The following is a 21240-nucleotide window of genomic DNA, read 5'->3' on the forward strand; positions in this document are numbered from 1 at the left end:
AGAAAACCCTCTCTCCCCCCCTCCCCTACGTGGGCTACAACAGAACTCATTTTTGGAGAAAAACCCGATAAAAGCCCTTGCATGAACAGCCCCTAGCGCTGGGGTGGGCGCGATTTTTGTGGGCAGGGGCGGGTGCTGGAGGCGTAGCACCTGTCCCCGCGTTCTCTTTTTTTTCTTGTGGGGGAGGTGGGGGCTGGCACGTGGCACTGGCCCCCCACCTCTCGTTAACTAAATAGTTTAGATTGTCCAAAGAGATGCCAAAGCTTTAGAAGAGGGTGGTGGTGTGGCACTTCGCGAAACCTTCAAGGCTTATATAATATAGTACTTAGGTATCTCGCATTTTGACCTTTTCCACTTGTAAGTGTTCAGGTTTGCACGTGATTATAAAAGGCCTCCCCGCCGCCGCCCCACCCCCCTTGCAACTTCAGTTCAGGGTCGCCTGCCTCCTCGTTGTGTCGACGTAGCAGGCCTGGAGCTTCATACATAGACAGATAGATACATATAGCGATGGGAGACAACGGACAAGGCCCTGCTATAAATAACAACACTAATAATAACAGTGGCGCCAGCAACGCCCCTTCAGGAGCAGGGATGCATCGATCTCCCTCTCGTCCCCAGCTGGACCTCAGCCGTGCAGCCATTCATGGCTCCTCCACCGAAGATCGGACTCCGGTCATCCTCCTTCCCAATCAGAGCGACGACATCTCCCATTTTGCAATTGACATTGGAGGTATGAGAGAGAGAGAGAGAGAGAGAGAGAGAGAGAGGGGGTTCCATTTTTAACAACAATCTCAATTCAATCCTGGCTGCGTTTTAATTTTTGGGATCTTGTGATACATTTGACCACCATTTCAATTCAATCCTGTGTTTTGTCGAACCACTCCTCATTCTGCATTGGGGGGAAAAATATAGGAGGTATGGATGTGTGTGTGTGTGTGTGTGTGTGTGTGTGTGTGTGTGTGTGTGTGTGAGAGAGAGAGAGAGAGAGAGAGAGAGAGAGAGAGAATGTGTGTGTGACCAAATGGGTGTAGTTCAGTTGATTAAGTTGAACGTGCCGTAACCAGATGGTCTTGAGTTCAACTCCTACATTCTGCACGGTTATTTAGCATAGGAATAGAAATAAAGAGAGTTTTGAACAGGTATCCACTTGATTAAGGAAAAGAAAAAGAAAGAGAGTGTCCATGTAGGCACAATTTCAGCTCAGTCCTGGCTGCATTTTGTCGAACCAGTCTTCATTCTACATTAGGGAGAAATTTTTGAACGTGAGCACGTTCTTTCTGATGATTTTCCTTTTTGAGGAGACCATTTTGAGAGGGCCTTATAGAAGTATGAACCATCTTTATGATGAAGGGACATGAGAGGGCCTGGTAGAAACAAACTGACTTTAGAATGAAGGGACCTGCCATTTTTTGAACCCAACTTCTATGTCTCTTTCGCTCTTAATGAAGCATTGTGGTTTCTCAGATTTGGCACTGATACTTGACAGGTAAAGGCTGGTTTTGTCATATGTAGTGCAACTGTGGCATTATGGACGACATACTTACATGACAAATGCGCTGTTTCGCAGGTAATGTAATGAGAGGTAGTTGGCATGAACAGTGAGTGGGTTGTACCTTTAAATGGGTGTGTGGATGTGGCTGATCCTACTGGCTGGTTGAACATACCATGTCATGGGTGGTCGGATCACTGGCATCTCTTTGCTGCTCGGCCAGTTTAATGTGGCCTTATTCAATGCATGGGACACCTAAACTCCTTTAGCACATGCCATCATAGTATATATGCATATTGCCATGTGTATTTGTGAACCCCACTAGAATTGCAGCTGGTCTTAGCTGCACATTTATAGACACGTGTTTAAGATTTGTCAGAAGGTACCAAGTCATTAGATGTCCCTTGGACCAGATGCCATTGGCTTTAAAGTGGAAGCTGGTAATTGTGACATACCTTGTCATAGTTGGTCTTGTTAAGCTGCAAAAAAAAGCTTTCTTGATTACTGACCGATTTAGAATTGATATCAGATTAAAAAGTTAGACTCGAGAAGTTTTGATAGGACAATTGGTTCAAAAGCTCTACAAAAGAGGACCAGAGGTGTCCCACTCTTTGTCGCAATCATCATCACTTTTCAGTGCCAGGTTGCTGCTATTGCATTATTCAGTTGTCATTGTCTTATTTCAGCCTGCACTCCATCTGCGTTGCCAGCACGCTTGTCAAAATCATCTGGAGCAGTACAGGAGATATGTGCTGCTTCCCTGCTTTCCTGACAACCATTATGCTGCTGCCTCATTGTGGATGTTACTGTCTGGACCTGCCATGCTAGCAGTAAACAGACAACTCCTTGCTACCACTAGAGGCTGCTGGACATCTGTGTTCTCAGTCTTGGTACTACCCCTGCAGCTGTTGTCAGCAAACACAACAGCTTTGTCACTTCTCAGCTAGACATAGCCTGCATTTTTCTGTTTTTGACACTGCTTTGCTTTTAATTGGGAGTTCTAACTCCGATTTTTCAGAGTCTGAGATGCAAATGCTGTCTGGCTGCTCTTGTCATGATCTGAGTGCAACATGCTTTTGGTGATTTGTGATCTCATTAACTCCTCTTCCAAGGCCTCTCAGCCTGCACCATTAAGTGACAATGGCTTGAGTGGGCCTTTTCTTCAGCCTCTGCTTTGAGCATCTACCTCCACAGGCCCAGGTAACTCTTATTTATGGGGGATCCTGCTGTGTGTTTATCACCATACATCTTCAAGCTACTTATTGAGTGGAGCATGTAAAGAAATACTTGAACAAAGAAGATAAATAGAAAGAGTATGATAGTAAGACAATGATAAGTAGTAGAACTCAAAGGTGAAGCGTAATTGAGAAAGAAAGTAAATGAATGATAGAGCACACTATGCTGAAGTGAATACAATGACCTCAAACCTCTATGTCTTGGTGTGGATTGGAGTAGAGCTGAACTACAAAGTGTGTGGCACTCTGTAATGGATCTCGAAATACAGCATGCAGCCTCAGGAACTGATCAGCTGCTGTAAATGCAGTTTGTGTAGTCCGGATAGGCTGAAAACAGGCAGTAGGCAGAAGGGAAGCCTGCGCAAAGCTAAAATGCAAACTGGGAGAGCTCCAAACGAATGCTGCAGCAAAAATGCAGCAGATCCAGTCGATGCAGCAGGCGAAGGATGATGGCAGTAGTGATTAGAGTGGAAGCTGTAAACTGAAAACACAGCCTTCTGCTGCTCCAAAAGTGCTAGGTGACAATGGTAGATGCTGATTTCAGCAAGTGGCAGGCCTGCATAGTGAAAATGGCATATGCAGCCTTGAAGGGCTGGAGACAGCCGCTGGATGCTGAGAACAAGTGGCTTGCAGCAAACACAAACTGCAACAGTGTAGACAGATTGCCAAGGGCTGGAGGTCAGATTGCTGCACCACGAACTGAGATATCCACTTGTGGACAGCAGTGGAACTTGGAAGATGGTGCCAGCTAAGGGAGAGTTTGAATTTGTAAATAGGATTGACTAGTGGCTGGGAAGCCCTCTATTTATAGATATGGATCCAACCAAAGTTTGGGTATCTGCTCATAGGACATAAAAGCTTTGTAGCATTTTGAGTTTTGGGGCCCTTCAAGATGAGCTAGTTAAGGTTTAAACTGAAATTCACATTTTTTAGCTTGATACCCCCCTCTCAAGCCCAAAATTGGAACCTAGGAGAGTTGAGGAATCACAAGCATAGCTAACCCTTGAAAATCTTGAGGCATCCCATCCTAAAGCAGACAAGGCCTCAGTCTAGGGTTGCACAACGGTTGCTTGGGAATCTACCAAGACTATAGAGGTGATGGTTATCTCACCTCAGGAGCCCAAAGGGCCACTCTAGAGAGGCCAAGGCATTGGACAAAGGGTGCTCATTGGCTGCCTAGCAGCCTACGAGGACCTACCGAAAGAGCTCGGTTGGGGTATTTTGGCACTGTATGAGAGAGTTGTGGGCAGAGTCCAGACATCTGAGGTCCTTTCAACACCTATTTACTCCACCATTAGGGTGAAGCAGGGATGTCCCCTCTCCCCGACATTATTTGGCCTGTACATTGATGGGATTGTTGATTACATTTCACAGGAAGGAGATAGAGGAGCTCCACTAGCTGGCACTTGGATACCTCTCCTATTGTACGCAGATGACATTGTATTGATAACTGACTCTCCAGAGGGTCTATAGAGAGACACTTGGACGCATTACACTCCTATACTTTGGACAATTGGCTTTTAGTGAACCTTGGTAAAATCAAGGTGATGGTATTTAATACTACACCACAGTGGGTCAGGAGATCAGCGCCTAAATTCACATATGGATCTGAGGAACTGGAGTATGTGGATTCTTATACATACATGGGAGTCTTATTCATAGGACCCACCTTTTCTATGCGAGAGGTAGCAGACACTAGACTGACTCACGGATACACAGCAGTAGGTGGTTTGGAGAGGATGTGCTCACAGGTGCAATTCCAAGAACCTCGGACCAAAACTCGAAGCTAGATTGTAGCAGTCTTTGGGGCTAGAACTATAACAATGTGATCACCTAAAGATGATGGCAGCTGATCATTGGCAATAGTGGAAGGCTGGGTGGTAGTTGTAGACCATGTAGCAATAGTTGCTAGGGGCTAGACAGCTAGTGGAAGAGGGTTGATGGCCGAAACTTGCAAGACAAGGATGGGTTGAATGGTGGGTAGTGTGTCTATTCTTTGGGGCTAGAACTAGTGAATGTAACAATGTGATCACCTAAAGATGATGGCAGCTGATCATTAGCAATAGTGGAAGGCTGGGTGGTAGTTGTAGACCATGTAGCAATAGTTGCTAGGGGCTAGACAGCTAGTGGAAGAGGGTTGATGGCCGAAACCTGCAAGACAAGGATGGGTTGAATGGTGGGTAGTATGTCTATTTATAGATGTAGAAGCATTCCTCCAAATTAGGGTTTTTCTTATGGGGCACAGGAACTCTCTAGGACCGCGCACACCGAGTAATGAAACTTTGGTAATTTACATATTTTGGGGGCATTTTAAAGAGCTAATAAGTTTGTAATGCATTTTTCGCTCAACATCTGGTCTTAGGCCCAAAATTGGAACCAAGAAGGGATTGGAAGAAGGGCTCAAGCCCATTTTTACCCGAAGGCATCCCACTCCAAAGTAGCTTGGGCATTAGACAAAGGTTGCACGTCGGCTGCTCAATGACCTAGCAAGAGTATAGAGACAATGGTTATCTTACCAAGGTAGTTCAAGTGATTACCCCGTGGTCTACCAAGACTACAGAGGTGATGGTTATTTACCAAGGTAGTCCAAGTAGTCACCCTAGGGAGGATAGGACGTCAGACAAAGGGTGCTCATCAGATGCCCAATGCCTACCAAGCCTACAAAGGTGGATGGAACCACATCGAACTTTTTTGTTTGTTTATTTTCTTTTGGTGGAAAGTTAATTTTAGGGGTGGTGGTTGATTAAGTAACAGTGACCCAAAAGACGGGAGTAGGGATGATATATGCAACACGTCACAAAATACTACAAGCTTATCCAACCACTCGAGGGAAAGGGTGATGAAGTATCATGGGAAGGAGGGTGGTGTTTCCACTGTACCATTGCACAATGGGATGCATAGTATGCTACATGCTAAAGAATGCTCATATAGTAGGTGCCACTTGGACAATGTTCCTTGTGGGGAATTGTTCATTGGCCCAAGTGCCCTAGTACAAAGATGATGAAATCATGCAATGCATAGGGAAAGGCATAACAGGGGGGAAGGGTCGATATCGAAGACAAGTGTCGAAACTTGTAGAATACCAATAAGGGTAGAAATCCCCTCTCAACTTGGATATTGATGTCGAAGAAGGAAGAGGAGCTGGAGGATGTCGGTCTTCTTGTGGTGCCGAGAACCATGTGGATGAAACTGATGAAGCATCCCTACTGGAAGAGTAAGGATAGAAAACATTGCCATGATGAATGACACGCATCTCCTGTCTCTAGCTCAGGACGGACGGGTGCAAGCTTGCATGTGAGCCCTTCATTGAAATACAAAACCCTACAAAAGAGATCAAAATCTACAAGCACAGAGGTGAGTAGTGAGATGCTTCAAAAACAAAATTGAAAATCAAAGAAATTAAAGCTAGGTGCAATGCAATGAGTATGTAAGTATGCAGTGGAAGTCTAAAAAGGGAAAGGCTAAGTGTGTGGCCACCATCATGTAGTACGGCTAGGTGGGGAAGTGGTCCTAGAAGGTGCAGTGGATACCCTAGGAATGGATGCATAAAGTGGAAGAGGTGAGTCACTAGTAGACTAATCAGCCAATCCTTCAGTAGCAATGAAGGATATAGGTTGCTGAGGCTGGCCGTGTACCACATATCTAGTAGCTATTGGGGCAGATGGAGCAGGTGGTGTAGCAGTGGGAAGTGTAGCCCCATTGGATTGGCTAGCCGGAGTGGAGGCAGTTGTAGCAGTTTGCAATGGTTTTCTAGGAGGAAGACCTTGGACCTTGGTATAACACTCCTCGTCCACATGGCCCAACCTTTGGCAGTGTATGCGAAACCTATGTTTCTTAAGAATTTACTGCCACAAGGGTCGTGTTTTTTTGGTTGCATTGGAGGAAATGGTGTTACCTTTATTTTGGCTTGCCTTCGCATCTTGGGAGTTCTTTAATGCAAGAATTAGTACTCGAACTCGTAGAAGGTCAGCAATCTAGGAAGTGGATAATGTGTTGGATAAAATGAGAGTATTTGTCGGGCAACTTATTTAAGAAGAATGTGGTTTGATTGTCGTTTGACTTCAGGGAGCCAATAGTGGCAAGCTCGACGAGTAACCACTGATATTCGGCCAACTTGACTATTAGATCATCCCCTTTCTTAATGGAAAACACCTGAAGCTCAAAATTGAGCTTGATACGTCGAGTGTGATCTCAAGCTGCATAGCAGTCAATGAGATGACTCCAATGCTCAGATGCAAGGGGAAAATGCTGTAATTGAGAGTCAAACTCTAGAAGCTGTTAGCAGTCATGTTTGTCATGCCTTGTCATCTCCTGCCTGTGAGCCTCAGTCTGAGTCAGACGAGGACATTAGGAGCTCTGACATGTCTGTCATGTGTTATGATGGGGGAGGCTAGTCACTCTTGACTGGCTGTTTTAGGTTGTGTATTTCTTTTTGGCCTCTTTTAGTGGGCAGCCACTGGCTGCCCGGCCACTTTTTGGTCACTGTTGTGGGGCGCCCATTTTAGGGCACTTTTAGGGTTTGCGCCCATTTTAGGGTTTGCGCCCATTTTAGGGTTAGGGTTAGGGTTTGTCCGTTGCCTATTTATTGGCAGCCCCCCTCCCCACTTGGTCACTTGTCTTCTTGCAGATTCCGACACTCCTTCTCCCCCGTGGTGGTGCTGCCATCGTCATCAGCCTGATCTGGTGCCCTCACTGACGCTGTGGGCTGCGTGAAGGGACTGATCAGTCCATTTCAGTGTATTCAGCATTCATTTCAGTCAGTGCAGATTTCTCTTCCTTATTTTCTGCTTTCTCTCTCTCTCTCCCTCCGTGTTCGTATTTCCTCTTCCGTTGCGCACTCTCACATGGTATCATCGCCGAAGGAGAGTACACGGAGCTGAGTTTTACGCGGGACAACACCCACAACTCTGCGTTTGCTGGTCAAGACGCCTCCCACAGCTGAGGCGTCATCCTCTGCACCATCTCCTTGATCAAGGCGGCCTGTTTTGGTGTCCACAAATTTGCGTTTGCTGCTGGCGCCTTCTCCAGTGGCTGCCACGTCATCACCACCCTCTTCCTGCCTGCGTTTTCAGCCTGGGCGGCCCTCCTCCAGCTGGGCGACACCCTTCCAGCCTGTGCCTTGCTGTTCTGGCTGTTGTTCCATCGTCCGGCGGCTCTTTTCCTGCTGGCGACTTCTTCCCAGGCTGCGTTTTCAGGCAGGCGGCTGTTTTTCTGTGGTGATTGCATCATCAGCATTTGCGTTTGACATCATCCTTGCTTTCTGTGCAAGGCGGCCAGCTCAGGAGCTTCTGGTGTTTGTGTTTCGGCACCGGCAACCTTCCCTTGTGTTTTGGTGTTTGCAGATTGGAAGATGTCTTCTCATCAGTTTACAGGTTTTGATGACTCAGATGATGAGCTTTTGTCTCGACATTCATCTGAACGGAGGCGTGATTTCTATCGCGAGGATCGTCATATGGAGTCTCTTCCTCGTTCTCGTCCCCCTTCTATTCATGTATCTCGGCGATCCCCTTCCAGTGGGCCGAAGATGCAGCCTTTGGTACCCCCTGTACAAGTACCCGTACTTTCTCAGCTGCCCAAAGAGGACCGGTTGGATGGCTCCAACTTTTCTCTATGGTCTTGCAAGGTGGAGTGTATCTTGGACTCCTTCGATCTTTGGGAGCTTGTTTCTGTTCCTATTCCCCGGCCTAAGGTGGATCCCGCAGATGGGACATCTATGGATCGTGCAGCCTTATGGGATCGGCTCAATTCTAGAGCCCGATCTTTCCTCTTTCTGAGTTTGCAGGATTCTGTCCTTGTTCATGTTCACAGGTTGAAGACTGCAGCGGATGTGTGGAGAAAGCTCGCGTCTCTCTATCAAAAGAAGACGTTTGCCCACCGGATATCTCTTGAAAAGAAGTTGCGGATGCCCGCTATTGATGATAGTCCTTCCATGAAGGACCACATCAACAGATTACAGGATATGAGGGATGAGCTTGCATCCCTCGGTCGGACGATATCTTCTGAAGACATGGCTATGATTCTTTTGACTCAGCTGCCATCTCCTCGGTTTGATGTCTTCTACACCAGCCTACTTACATCGAGGACCCGTGAGAAGCTTCTATGGGAGGAGTTATCCCCGCTTGTCTTGGAGCATGACGAGCGACTCAGAGAGGTCAGTGCTAGTGGATCCGACTCCACTAGAGCCTTTGTTGCAGGTTCGGGAGGACAGAAGAAGAAGAAGAAGTCAAAGGCTAAGAAGAAGGACAGTTCTTCAGACTCTGACTCAGATTCAGAGAGACCGAAGTGCCCACACTGTGGGAAAGGGACACATCCAGAGGAGAAATGTTGGAAGAAGTACCCTCACCTTCGTCCGGGAGCGAAGGGTGGATCTACATCGGAGCCTTCTTCTACCTCTACACCAGCTGTTACCCATGAGTCAGTGTTCCTTCATATCCATGCTTTGGAGGAGGATCCTTCTTCCGTGGCTACAGTGTCTTCTGCGCAGCCTTGGTTAGTGGATAGTGGTGCTTCGAGTCATATGACTCCCCGAGGTGATTTGTTACAGGATCTCCGTCCATCAGAGGGTTCAGTCACTGTTGGTGACATTTTATCGGTGCCTATTAGTGGTGTTGGCACATTGCCTTTGTTTACAGACCGACCTACGAGCTTCCTTTCACAGGCCCTACATGTTCCGGACTTGGGCCTTCCCCTCCTCTCAGTTTATGGCCTTACGAGGCTTGGCACACGAGTGATCTTCACCGAGCATGCCGTTGTTATTGAGGATTCTTTTACAGGAGCTGTCTTATCTACAGGTTGGCAGGAGAGCGGGCTTTACAGGCTCCATTCCCCTTCTTTGATGCAGGGTCCTCCGAGGCAGTCTATTGCTACACCCGTTCCCGCTTGTGCACCTTCTATTCCACAGTTTCCTTCCCATCCCCCACCTTCTCCTCCGGTGGTTCCCTCGTACCCCCCATCCCTTTCAAAGGGGGACGATCTCGGTGATGCGGCTGTGGATTCCCTGGCCCCTAGTGTTTTAGAGGGGGCTTTCCAAGATCGTGAGGAGCTCCTTCAGCGGCAGTCTACATCGACGGACTTCATCGACATTGGCATTCCTCTTGCCATCCCCGGATCCATTTCTTCTTCGGCCTTCAGCCACATCCAGGATTTGAGAGGGGGTGTTAGCAATCATGTTTGTCATGCCTTGTCATCTCCTGCCTGTGAGCCTCAGTCTGAGTCAGACGAGGACATTAGGAGCTCTGACATGTCTGTCATGTGTTATGATGGGGGAGGCTAGTCACTCTTGACTGGCTGTTTTAGGTTGTGTATTTCTTTTTGGCCTCTTTTAGTGGGCAGCCATTGGCTGCCCGGCCACTTTTTGGTCACTGTTGTGGGGCGCCCATTTTAGGGCACTTTTAGGGTTTGCGCCCATTTTAGGGTTAGGGTTAGGGTTTGTCCGTTGCCTATTTATTGGCAGCCCCCCTCCCCACTTGGTCACTTGTCTTCTTGCAGATTCCGACACTCCTTCTCCCCCGTGGTGGTGCTGCCATCGTCATCAGCCTGATCTGGTGCCCTCACTGACGCTGTGGGCTGCGTGAAGGGACTGATCAGTCCATTTCAGTGTATTCAGCATTCATTTCAGTCAGTGCAGATTTCTCTTCCTTATTTTCTGCTTTCTCTCTCTCTCTCCCTCCGTGTTCGTATTTCCTCTTCCGTTGCGCACTCTCACAGAAGCAACCCCTACATTAACACTAACTGTGGCGTTGTGGGCTCTCCATTGATGGATGTGATTAAGGTGAGCCAATCAAGGGTCTGCTCTGTACCAACGGCGAGGTCCCAAAGTCCCTAAGATTCAAGCACTTGTTGTATGAAGCTCAACCAAGTGGTGAAATTCGATCAATTAAAACGCGTCTTATCCGTGAAGGCATTCTTGGCCGTTGCAACATGAGTGGTAGTGTTAGGAGATAGAGAAGGTGTGTAATGGGGGTAGGGCGAATAGGGGAGATAGGATGGGGGAGTGGAGTACACTTGGGAAAGAATCCCAGAGTAAGTGCCCACCATGCTTGCGAGAATTGTGCATAGCGGATCTAGTATGTGAGGGCAAATTGGGTATGGGCATGGTAACCACTTGTGGAGCCCAAGGTGGAGGGATAGGGACATGGGGAGCAGAGGATGGAAATCCGTATGTAGGAGTGACCCAAGGGATGTGTGACGACAGTCCATAAGTAGAGGATGGATATCCTTGGCTTTGAAAGGTTGTATTGGGGGTTTGTGAGTATCCAAGGGTAGTGAGGGGGATGCCTATCATAGCTGTCCTAGAGTGAAAGGATGTGGTAAAGTGGGGTAGATGGAAGATAATGTTAAAGGGTGGCATTCCCCCTAACAATGCACCAAGATGTGGAGTGAATGAAGGGTAGGTAGATGGTGGAATGGAGAAATAGAAAGTGGTAGGAGCGGAGATGGAAGATCCAACCCCTAGTATGCTTTGAGCGGAAGTGGAATGTAATCCCAGGTTTTGGAATGAAGATGCAAGTAGATCAGAATGGTGTGGGAGGGAGTTGAGAAGTATGGTTTACTTGCTCAAATGAGAAAGAATGCCGTAAATGAATGTAAGAGTATACAAAATGCCGAAGGGCGAAGCAATGTAGTATCAGAGAGTGACGTCCACCGGAGATGGATCCTAAGCGTCATGACCACTAGTTGGAGATGAGAGAGTGCTGAATAATGAAGGGCAGCAAGCTGGTCACCAAAGCATAGCAATAAGGCTGAAATTTGGTAAATATAGTAGTGTATCACCAAGGAAGGCCGAAAACTGATCACCCAAGGCAGAGAATTGTTAGCGATAATAGGAGAGGTGTTTGCTGATGTAGATGGCTTGCTAGATAGCAAAAACACAAGTATTGTAGTAGTCGCCTAATGGGAGAGATGGCAGCAACTTGGCACTTGGCACTAGATGCTGAAAATGCAGGTTTATTAGGCACTATGATGACGGAGCAGATGGAGACCTCCAAACAATAGGGTGATGGTGGTTGAAAACAAGCCGTCTAGGGCTGGATAGTGATGGACTACAGTCGGGACAGTTGATGATGATTGGACAGTAGATGCTAAGTGGCCAATGACGGAAGTCTGTACGGTAGAGTGAGAAACTTGCACAAAAGCATGAAGCTGGATGGTGGAAAGCTCGTCTATTTATAGATGTTGAAAGGTGCCCCAAAAAATTAGGTTTTGGGGACCACAGAAACTCTCTCGAACTGTGCACCAAATTTGTGTTTTTCATTAATTAAGTGTGTTTTGGGATTGTTTAAAAATGCTAATCAGTTGTAAAGCATGTTTTAGCTCAATATGAGGAGTGTGCTTCACTCCCTTGACAGTTGGTGATCACTTTTTTCCACTCATACGGCATTAGAGGACTCCTTTTCACTCCCTCCTTAGCCGTCATTCAACATCGGCATACATCTTTGATAGCCCACTACCTGGAGGATTGTGTTTCACTCCCTTCACTGTGCAGATTCCCCAAAGGTGATGTCGCCTGATCCAGACAAGCTAGTGTAATCATCTTCTGAGCTTCGGTTCCGTTGTATCAGCTTTTTTTCACATAGCATGATCTAGTGCTTCATTATCTTGTTCTCTTGTGTTTTTGAGTTTCTCTTCTCTCTCAGTGTTTGCTGTATACACTCCGTATTTCTCCCCACAAACCCTATTGTCTCTTTGCATCATCACATATTCTGACATGATATTAGAGCATACCTATTATTTTGATAGATCATGCAATGCAAAGGGAAGGTACAACAAGGAAGGGAGATCAATGTCGAAGACAAATACCAAAACCTATAGAATATTGAAGAAGGGTAGGAATCCCCTCTCAACCATGGATGTCGATGCTGAAGGAGAAAGAGGACCTTGATGCCAAACTTCGTGTGGTTTGGAGAACCATGAAGAATTTGATGATGAAGGTAGATCTACCTCCCCTTAGCCAGAATAGCCAAAGGAGAATCAGCCATGTGGTTATGCAAAATATGCTTGTACTCAATCTTGGGAGAGGGCTCCAATGATGATCAAGTCGCATAGGCAAGCTTGAATCTCAACCTCCGGAGATGGCTGCAATGTTAGTCGAGAAAACACTAGGATAGCAATCCACCATGCAAATAGATTGAATGGATAGAGGAGGAAGACTTGACCCTCCCCAATTGGAAGAGCGAGTAAAAGTCAACCACCAAGGTAGTCGGGATGTGCCTATACTCGATCTCGGGAGATGGCTCCAATGTTGACCAAGTGTCATAGGTACGCTTGAAACTCAACCTTTGGAGATGATTCCTATTCCAATTAAGAATGTGAAGGCATAACCACCAATATAGCAGTCCACTATCATGAAAAAATAAATTAGAAGTGTAGAAAATGATGGTTCAATGATTAAAACACCTCAACTAAAAAGAAAGAAAAAACAAATGCCAAGAGAAGAAGGATGCCCAAGACCCAATCTCAAGAGAAGATACTATCTCCATCTTCATGTTGATGGAGGCAATACTCACCAAGGCAAGAACTGAAAAACAAACCTTTAGCCTAGGTAGGACCTGCAATGTTAGTCCTAATTGAAATACAAAACCCAGCATGAGAGGAGAAAGAAAGAAATATGCATGCAAATTGTTTCATATGAGATGCTTTGGATGCTATGTTAAATGAAAAAGAGAGCTAAATGAGTGTCGGATGCAGTGGAAATAAATGAAAGAAGGAAGTTGCAGTAGAAGACTTGAAAAAGTGCGGCTAAGCTTAAAGGAAACTAGCTTAAGGTTCCTAAGGATGACCTGGACTCCTAAGAGACTAGCCTAGGGGACGGTAATGATCAAACAAGTGAAAAAGGGTGGAGAAATTGCACTACCTTCTTGGGGAAGATCTCCTCTCAACCTCTTTGGAGTGACACTACCATTGCTGGAAGGGGTTGGGGTTGGTTTAGAATTGGGGATTGAATTCAGCTTTGGTATGGGTAGAATACCCTTGGCTGGGGATGAGGTGATTTTGGGTGTGGGTCTAAGACCCTTGGCCTTTGAGTGACAATTGTCATCTACATGGCCCGATTTTTGGCAAAATATATAAAATCTATTCTTTTTAGGCAAGAAGTGCCAGACGGGTCTTTGTGAGGGCATGAGCGTATTGCTCCCTTTGTTCTTCAAAGAAGGAGACTGACCGTTTGCATTGGAGTGTGGTCTGTGTTCAGGGTCAATTGGGAAAGCCGGAATTGGGTCTAAATGTGGAGGTGATTTCTTTCCGCTCCTTGTGTGACTCATCAGCACAAAATGGGGATTCATGCATTTGAGCAATTGAGGAGGAGGGCGGTACAGTGTGCAGGAGGGGGATTCCCCACACAACAAGACTAGATGATAGAGAGTGATGCACTTACGTATGTTTGTAAAGCACAATGTTAAAGGGTGGCATTATAGTTCCCAGGAAACACGTTTCTTGTAGGTAGGAAACGTTAGGAACGTCTAGGTGTTTCTAAAACGTAGCAAATGGCCGAATTGGAAATTTGTCCTTGAGGATTACAATTAGCCAAATTTTGCATGTTAGATCAAATCGTCCTCTATAGAGACGTAGATTTAAAATTTAAACACATTTACTAGCAACTTTCATATTTCATGTGACATGTCACATGGTCCATGGATTCATTTTGATATATCCTTTAGAGACATGGATTGTTATTCCCATTTTTAATGATTGTAGTTTGTATATTTGAATATTTTTAAGCTGTGGTATTGTTGTTCTTTTATATTCATGAAATCTAGATGATGAATTGTGAAATACACGTACCATGTATGTAAATTGTTGGTTTGTTGATTGTTTACTTATATTTTCTATACAATGCTAAATCATACTCAATATGTGTTTTGTTGTGACCCATGGGACTTCAAGTACATTTATATGTAAATTAAATAATAAATTTCTATAATTTTCATCTTGAATGAAATCCCTTTCTTACGTTTTAGGAAACTTGTATGAAACCTTTGAAACTCATTTTATATCTCTTGTTTTTAAATTCCTTGGCAACTATGGGTGGCATTCCTGCTAACGATGTACCGGGGTGTAGAGTGGTATACTTTTGAATGCCTAGTGATGGTCTAAAACCTTGATGTGCATCAAAGACAATGTGCTCTAAGATAGGATAATTTACTATCGGTCTAAAGTAGGGATCTAGATTAAAAGAAGAGGAATCTAAATGTGAAATGGATGTGGGAGGGAAGTGCGGGAAATGTGAAGTGCCGAACTCATACTCAAATGAAACAAAGGATGAAGGATTACCTTGTGGAACATCTCTGAACATAGAGTTGTCTTCAAAACCATACTGATACCAATTTGGGTCTCCATGATGACTTACAATTGGTTCTTGCATAATAGAAGAAGCAATATAGACAAAACCAGACTCACACATAAGTGGATTGTACGAACTTGCCATTGGGCTTGATTGTAAAGAGTTTGAACTTTTGGTTGTGTCTTGAGTGGATAGTCTTTTCTCAACTGAGAGGTGATCAGTCTCGTCAGTGGAGTGCTCCAATTGAGGTGTACCTTGTGGAGGAGAATGAGACGAAAAAGAGTTGGGCCACTGTGAATGATCCCTAAAAGAAGAGTTAGTAGATGAAGTGTTGTCCTCCAAATCAAGACCATAATGCCTCCTCAAGGTCTCCACTGAAGAAATAGCTTGAGAATGTTCAAGTTTAGAGAGAGAGAGATAGACATAGAGACAAATTCTGAGAGCAGTGTACTCTCTTTTTCTCTTCATTATTCCATCACATACTAATTGTCTAACTCAATATATGAACTAGGTCTAAGTGACTAAAGAAACTGACCACTGACTAACTATGGTTAAGTCAAGTACTGACTTATTGAAGACACACACATATGCAGGATAGCTACACACAGCTATCATGTCGGATAGTGGTAGGTGGGTAGGTGAGCTTGACTATCTCAACACTCCCTCTCAAGCTCAAGTCACTTTTTGTATCCCAAGCAGTGATCTAAAATTAGTGAACTTATCCTTACCAAATGATTTGGTAAAGATGTTTGCCACTTGGTCTTCAGTCTTACACTGTAAGAAGCTGGGAAGAATAAGGACTTAGTGTGCAAATAATATTGATGTTATGCCATGTCACACTGACATTGGTATAAAAGGAGAGGACATGTAATTTTTCTCATCTTTTGACACATTAATATCCTTCTATTCTCTCCTTGCTCACAGCTTCTATGGCTTCTTTATCTTTTCTGTCTTTCTCTCTCCAATTCTAGTCTTTCTCTCTCCTCGTCACTCTCTTTCTTTCACTTCCTGCAGTCTTTCTTTCTCTTCTGCACTCTTTCTCTCTCTCCAGTTCTCTTCTTGACAAATGGTATTAGAGCATTGGTCTTTGATCCATTTTTCCTTCTATTTTCAGTACTATTTTCTCCATCAAAAATCAATTTTAGACAAGTATTTGGTAAAGACAGTGACTAGTGGAGGGTTGCAGACCATCTATAGTTAGTAAGAGACTACATTTGGAGATCTTCAAGGGCAGATATGGCGGAAGAAGGCTAAAGTAGCAGGTCGTCATCAAAGTTTCATGCAATCTGGAGGTAACAAGGTTAAATGAGAGTTAGCCGGGCTTAGTTTGGGGTTAAACTGTGGTTACTTTTTAAAAGAGGACTTCCTTTCCTCTTTCTCCAAGCTTTGGCCAAGCTTCCATGGAGTTTTCCGTAGAGATCTTCTCTTCCTTCACCGATCCTTGCTTCTCTTCAACAATGGCATGCATAATGGCCTTCTAGGCATCAAATGCAACAGGTAGAGCACCAATTTCATGATTGTATGGACAGCCACGTGTGCAAGACAACAGCCCAAATTTTGTGCTGATTTTTTCAGCCTTGTTCTTCATCAATCTTCGGCAAATATTCAGCACTGATGCTTCTCAATGATCTTTGGTATGGTTTACTTCAACTCTTGGATGTGTAGACTCTCAAATGAGGCTATAAGAGCCATTGGCTGTTGGACAGCTCTGCCCTTGAGCATTCTAAACATTCTCTCATTCATTTACAGTATTGATTCATCCATTCAGAGTTCTCTTTCTTCTTTGTTTGTGTTTGTGTCTTTTGCGTTTTGCTTTGTGTTTAGGGGCTTGCATTTATTGCGTTACTAACTTATTGTGTTCGAGCCATGTTCGTACATTTTGTGTGTTCCTTGTGTAAACCTTGTTGAGCTAAAACATACTTTTCAGGTGATTAGCATTCTTAGACAACCCCAAAACACACTCAATTAATGAAAAACCCTAAAAAGGGGAGCAGTTTGAGCGAGTTTCAATGGCCCCCCCAAAACCCTAATTCTTTGGGCCACCCTTCAACATCTATAAATAGACAGGCTGCCCCCATTCAGTCTTATCACTTTTTGCAGGTTTCTCACTCTTGTGTGCAGATTTCAGCTATCGGTTTCCCTCCACGTGGTTGTCTAGCCTTTGTGACTGCTGTCACCTCTCCATCAGCCCTTGTAGTGCTTTGGTGCCTTAATCCAGGCTCTCATCCACTATCTGGCACCATCTTCCAGGCTGCATTTGGCATCCACCTATTATCGCTAGCATTTCCACTATCTCCCGGTGTCTGCGTTTGACCCACATCAGCCAAGTGTTAGTCTCCACTCCCTCCAGTTGTCTGTCTAGCAATAGTGCGGCTGCTTTCTTCTCCATTAGGCTATATCCTTCAGCTTGCGTTTGCACCCTTTTGGAGCCGCTTGGCATCATGTCTCTCTTCTGTAGATGTCGCCTCAGTCTCCTTAGCCTCATGGCATCAGTGTTTTGTAGATTCCTCACTCCACACTCCGACTGGTGGTCACAGACTTGGGATCTGTCTCCGGTGGACATTACTCTCCGACACTTTGCTCTGCTGTTGAGTATCTATACACTCTTACATTCATTCATAAATTTCATTCACTTCAGAGTTATGTTCTTCTCTCGTTTTTTCTGTTCGTGTTTGAGTTTTGAGTTTTGCATTTAGGGTTTGAGTTTTGCTTTTTGTGTCTATGTCTGTCTCTTTGTGTTTCTGTTGTGGTCGTACACTCTATGTTTCCTCAGTACAAACCCTAGCAGTTTTCTTCACATGGTATCAGAGCCAGTGCTCCTATAAAGAGTATCCTGTAGATATTGTGGAGAGCTTGATTTTATGCGGAGCACACAATACGACTCGTAACCAAATTAGAATGTCACAAACACTTTCTTCTCCAGCTCCTATGATGTCCTAACAGGCTTCTCCATCACTGGAGGCCCTAAGACGGCATCATGGACTCAGTGAGGAGGACCACACTTTACCTTCACCGTCACCTACTTTTTCTACTCCTATTCCAGATTTCACCCTCATGACAGAGGATGACTTTGAGGAGTATTATCGTAATAAGTACGGTGATATTTACACCCCTCCTACCAGTTTTACTACCACATTTGAACCGGTTGGTGAGGTTGGCCACCTCTATGATCATGGAGGATGTACGGCATTCAGAACCTCTGGTGATTCATCTTCATCATCTCAGCCAGGTCTATTTTTTGGTTCGTACAACCCTTTTGAGTTGCATGAATCAAAATCCTTGCCTGTTTCTTCTTTTGAGGTATAGGATCTGGACGGCTTTGCATATGTGAACTTCAATAGATTGGGCTTTGGAAGTAGACATAATTCAGGTACATCTACAGCTTTTGTTTCATTTGAGCATGTAACACACACTTCTCAATTCCCTCGCATCCCACCCTCTTCTACATTACACCTTGATCATCTCTCATCATCTTTCCAAAGCCTTGTATTACACTCCACATTTGCATCAGACACACTAGGGGTTGCATCTTTCATCTCAGCTCCTAGCACTTTCTCATTCTCTACCCCATTCTCTACCTCTTTGCACCTTGGTACTTCATTAGAGGGAATGTCACCCTTTAACACAGTGCCTCTCACTTTTCTGCAAATGAGCACACCTGTCACACCTGGGACGATTGTGATGGGCATCTCTCTCACTACCCCCAGATTCACATCTCACATGACTACTTTGACGTTGGGGTTTCCATCCTTAGCTTATGGTGCATCTTTACACTCTGCTTGGGTTACACCTATGCATGGATTCCCATCTTCTGCTCCACGTGTTTCCATCCCACCTCCTTGGGTGGCTCATGCGGCTACCATACCCATGCCTAGTCAGCCCATCCCTACCTGTGGATCCACCTTGCACACTCATTGTATGCCGACTGGGCACTCTGGGGCTTATTTCCAAGTATACTCCACTCTCCCATCCTACCCTCATTACACTTTCCCCCATTATCTATCACCTAGCACTATCACTCCTGTTGCAACCACTAAAAATGGCACCACGGATAAGACTCATTTTAATGGGTGGAATTTTATCACTTGGTCGAATTTCATGCAACAAGTGCTTAAGTCTCAGGGTCTTTGGGACCTCGTCATTGGTCTCGAGCCTATGTGGGACCTTTGACTAGCCTACCTTGACTACATCCATCAATGGAGAGCCTGCAATGCCACGACTAATGTTGAGTTGATGCAGGGATCGCTTCCTGAGTTTCACTTTGAGTTACAACCCTTCTTGCTCATGCCAGAGTGTTGGAGTCACCTTCTCTATTGCTATGCGGCTAGAGATCGTACTCGGCACATAAATTTTGACTTTGAGCTTCAAGAGTTCTCTATTAAGGAAGGGGATCATATGAAAGTCAAGCTGGCTGAATACAGGGGGTTACTCACCGAGTTTGCTAGTATTGGCTCTCCAAAGTTAGACGACGATTAGGTTACATTCTTCTTGAATAAGATGCTCGAAAAATACTTCAATTTCATCCAACATATCATCTCACAGCCTAGACTGCTAACCTTCTCCTAGTTTGAGTGTCAATTTTTGCGTTATGTGAGATTGCATGATCAAGTTCACAAGAAATCCTCATCACAGCCTTATTCAGAGGAGAGGGGTTTGGTTGCCTCTTCTTCGAGAGGGAAAACCAATAGTGGCAAGAACTTGCAAGATGCAAAGGTAAGCCATTCCAAGGGTGATGCCTCTTCCTCACACTGAACTAAAGTATCAAGACCTATTTGGCAGCAACTTCCTACGAAAAATAGGTTTTGCACACATTACCAGAGATCCGGCCATGTGGATGAGGAGTGTCGATCCAAGGTCCAAGGTCTCCCAGCTAAAATGCTTCTACAGATTGTTGCGACTGCACAGTCTAGTGGGGCTACGCCTCCTGCTTTTGCTTCATCTACTCCCTTAGCACCACCAGTCGTCGTTGCTGGGGATATGTGGCATGCGGTCAGTCTCAGAAGATAGTCTCTTTCACTACCCTTGAGGGATTGGTTGATTGGTCTGCAGGTTTTGAACCCATTGCACTTCATGCATCCTTCTCACCTTCCTTGCCATCTCGTCTAGCATTTCATTGGCAGAGATCTGCTAATGGGCGTACACGATGGTGGCCACACTCTTAGACTAGCATGTCTCTAGGTCCCTTAGGATACCCTCGGTCAGTCTAGCATCCATTTTTTTGTACTCTTAGAGTCGGGCCTATAAGATTCATTGTCCTTAGCTTTTCCATTCTTATGTCTTCCATTGCATTTACTCACACACATACATATTCATTGCATTGTACTTTTAGTTAGCTTTTTTTTTCTGTTATGTTTTGCTTTGGAGTATCTCACTATTGATGTGTCTGCTTGTAGATTCTTATCTCTTTTGCAGGGTTTTGTATTTCCGTCGAGCTAACTTGTAGGTTTGCTTTGGTCCTTCTTGGGCTGGAGATGTGGAGATGCATGTGGTTCCTTTCATGGTTTTAGCATATTAGGAGTGTTTGCTCTTCTTCCAGCATAGAGGCTTTCCCTCCCGAGATGGATCGTGTAATATTTCTCTTGATGCTATCATGGCAGTGACTTCTACCTTGCTCTTCGAGCAGGGTGCTTCATCCTTTTCATTATCATCTTCTTCCATTCATCATGGTTCTCGACACCACTCGAAGATTGACATTAGGCTCCTCTTTCTCCTTCGGCATCTACATCCAGGTTGAGAGGGGATTCCTATCCTTCTTGGTATTCTACAAGCTTCAGCACTTTGTCTTGGACATCAGCTCCCTCCCTGTTGTACCTTTTCCCTTTGCATTGCATGATTTCACCATCTTTGTACTAGGGCGCTTGGGCAAGTAAACAATTTTCCCACGAGGGACATTGTCCAAGTGGCACTTGCTGCATGAGCATTCTTTAGCATGTCGCATACTTTGTATCTCATTGTGTAAAGCACCACTTGAGCAAATCCTAAGCTATTTCCACTGGCGGCTGTTGTCACCATACCACCATACTTCATCACATGGATACCTCATCACCTTTTTTCTCTTCATTAACACCCTTGAGTGGATGGGTATGCTTGTACTATTTTGTGATGTGTTAGGTATAGCCTTCCTACTCCCATCTTCTAGGTCACCATTACTCAATCAGCCACATTCCATAAAATTTAACTCACTTAAAAAAAAGTTCAATGTGGTTCCATCCACCTTTGTAGGGCTTGGTAGGCCACTA

General features: G+C 45.0%; 1 protein-coding gene across 2 annotated transcripts in view; it reads left to right on the top strand.

Annotated features, from left to right (window-relative positions):
• The first annotated feature begins 325 nt into the window (after nucleotides 1-325).
• PANK2 (pantothenate kinase 2) overlaps nucleotides 326-21240 on the top strand; it is a 107341-nt gene continuing 86426 nt past the window's right edge. Inside the window, exons 1-2 of one of the 2 annotated variants that reach the window (XM_087690248.1) lie at nucleotides 609-730; nucleotides 1487-1567. In XM_087690248.1, the coding sequence (XP_087546374.1) occupies nucleotides 1552-1567 (16 nt within the window). In that variant the 5' untranslated portion in view covers nucleotides 609-730; nucleotides 1487-1551. Of the gene's footprint in view, nucleotides 731-1486; nucleotides 1568-21240 lie in introns of both variants that reach the window. The other variant, XM_087690247.1, reaches the window with a different exon arrangement.

The sequence above is a fragment of the Lygodium microphyllum genome, chromosome 12, assembly GCF_053477565.2.
Source record: "Lygodium microphyllum isolate KBCC chromosome 12, Lygodium_microphyllum_v1.1.10, whole genome shotgun sequence".
NCBI lineage: Eukaryota > Viridiplantae > Streptophyta > Polypodiopsida > Schizaeales > Lygodiaceae > Lygodium > Lygodium microphyllum.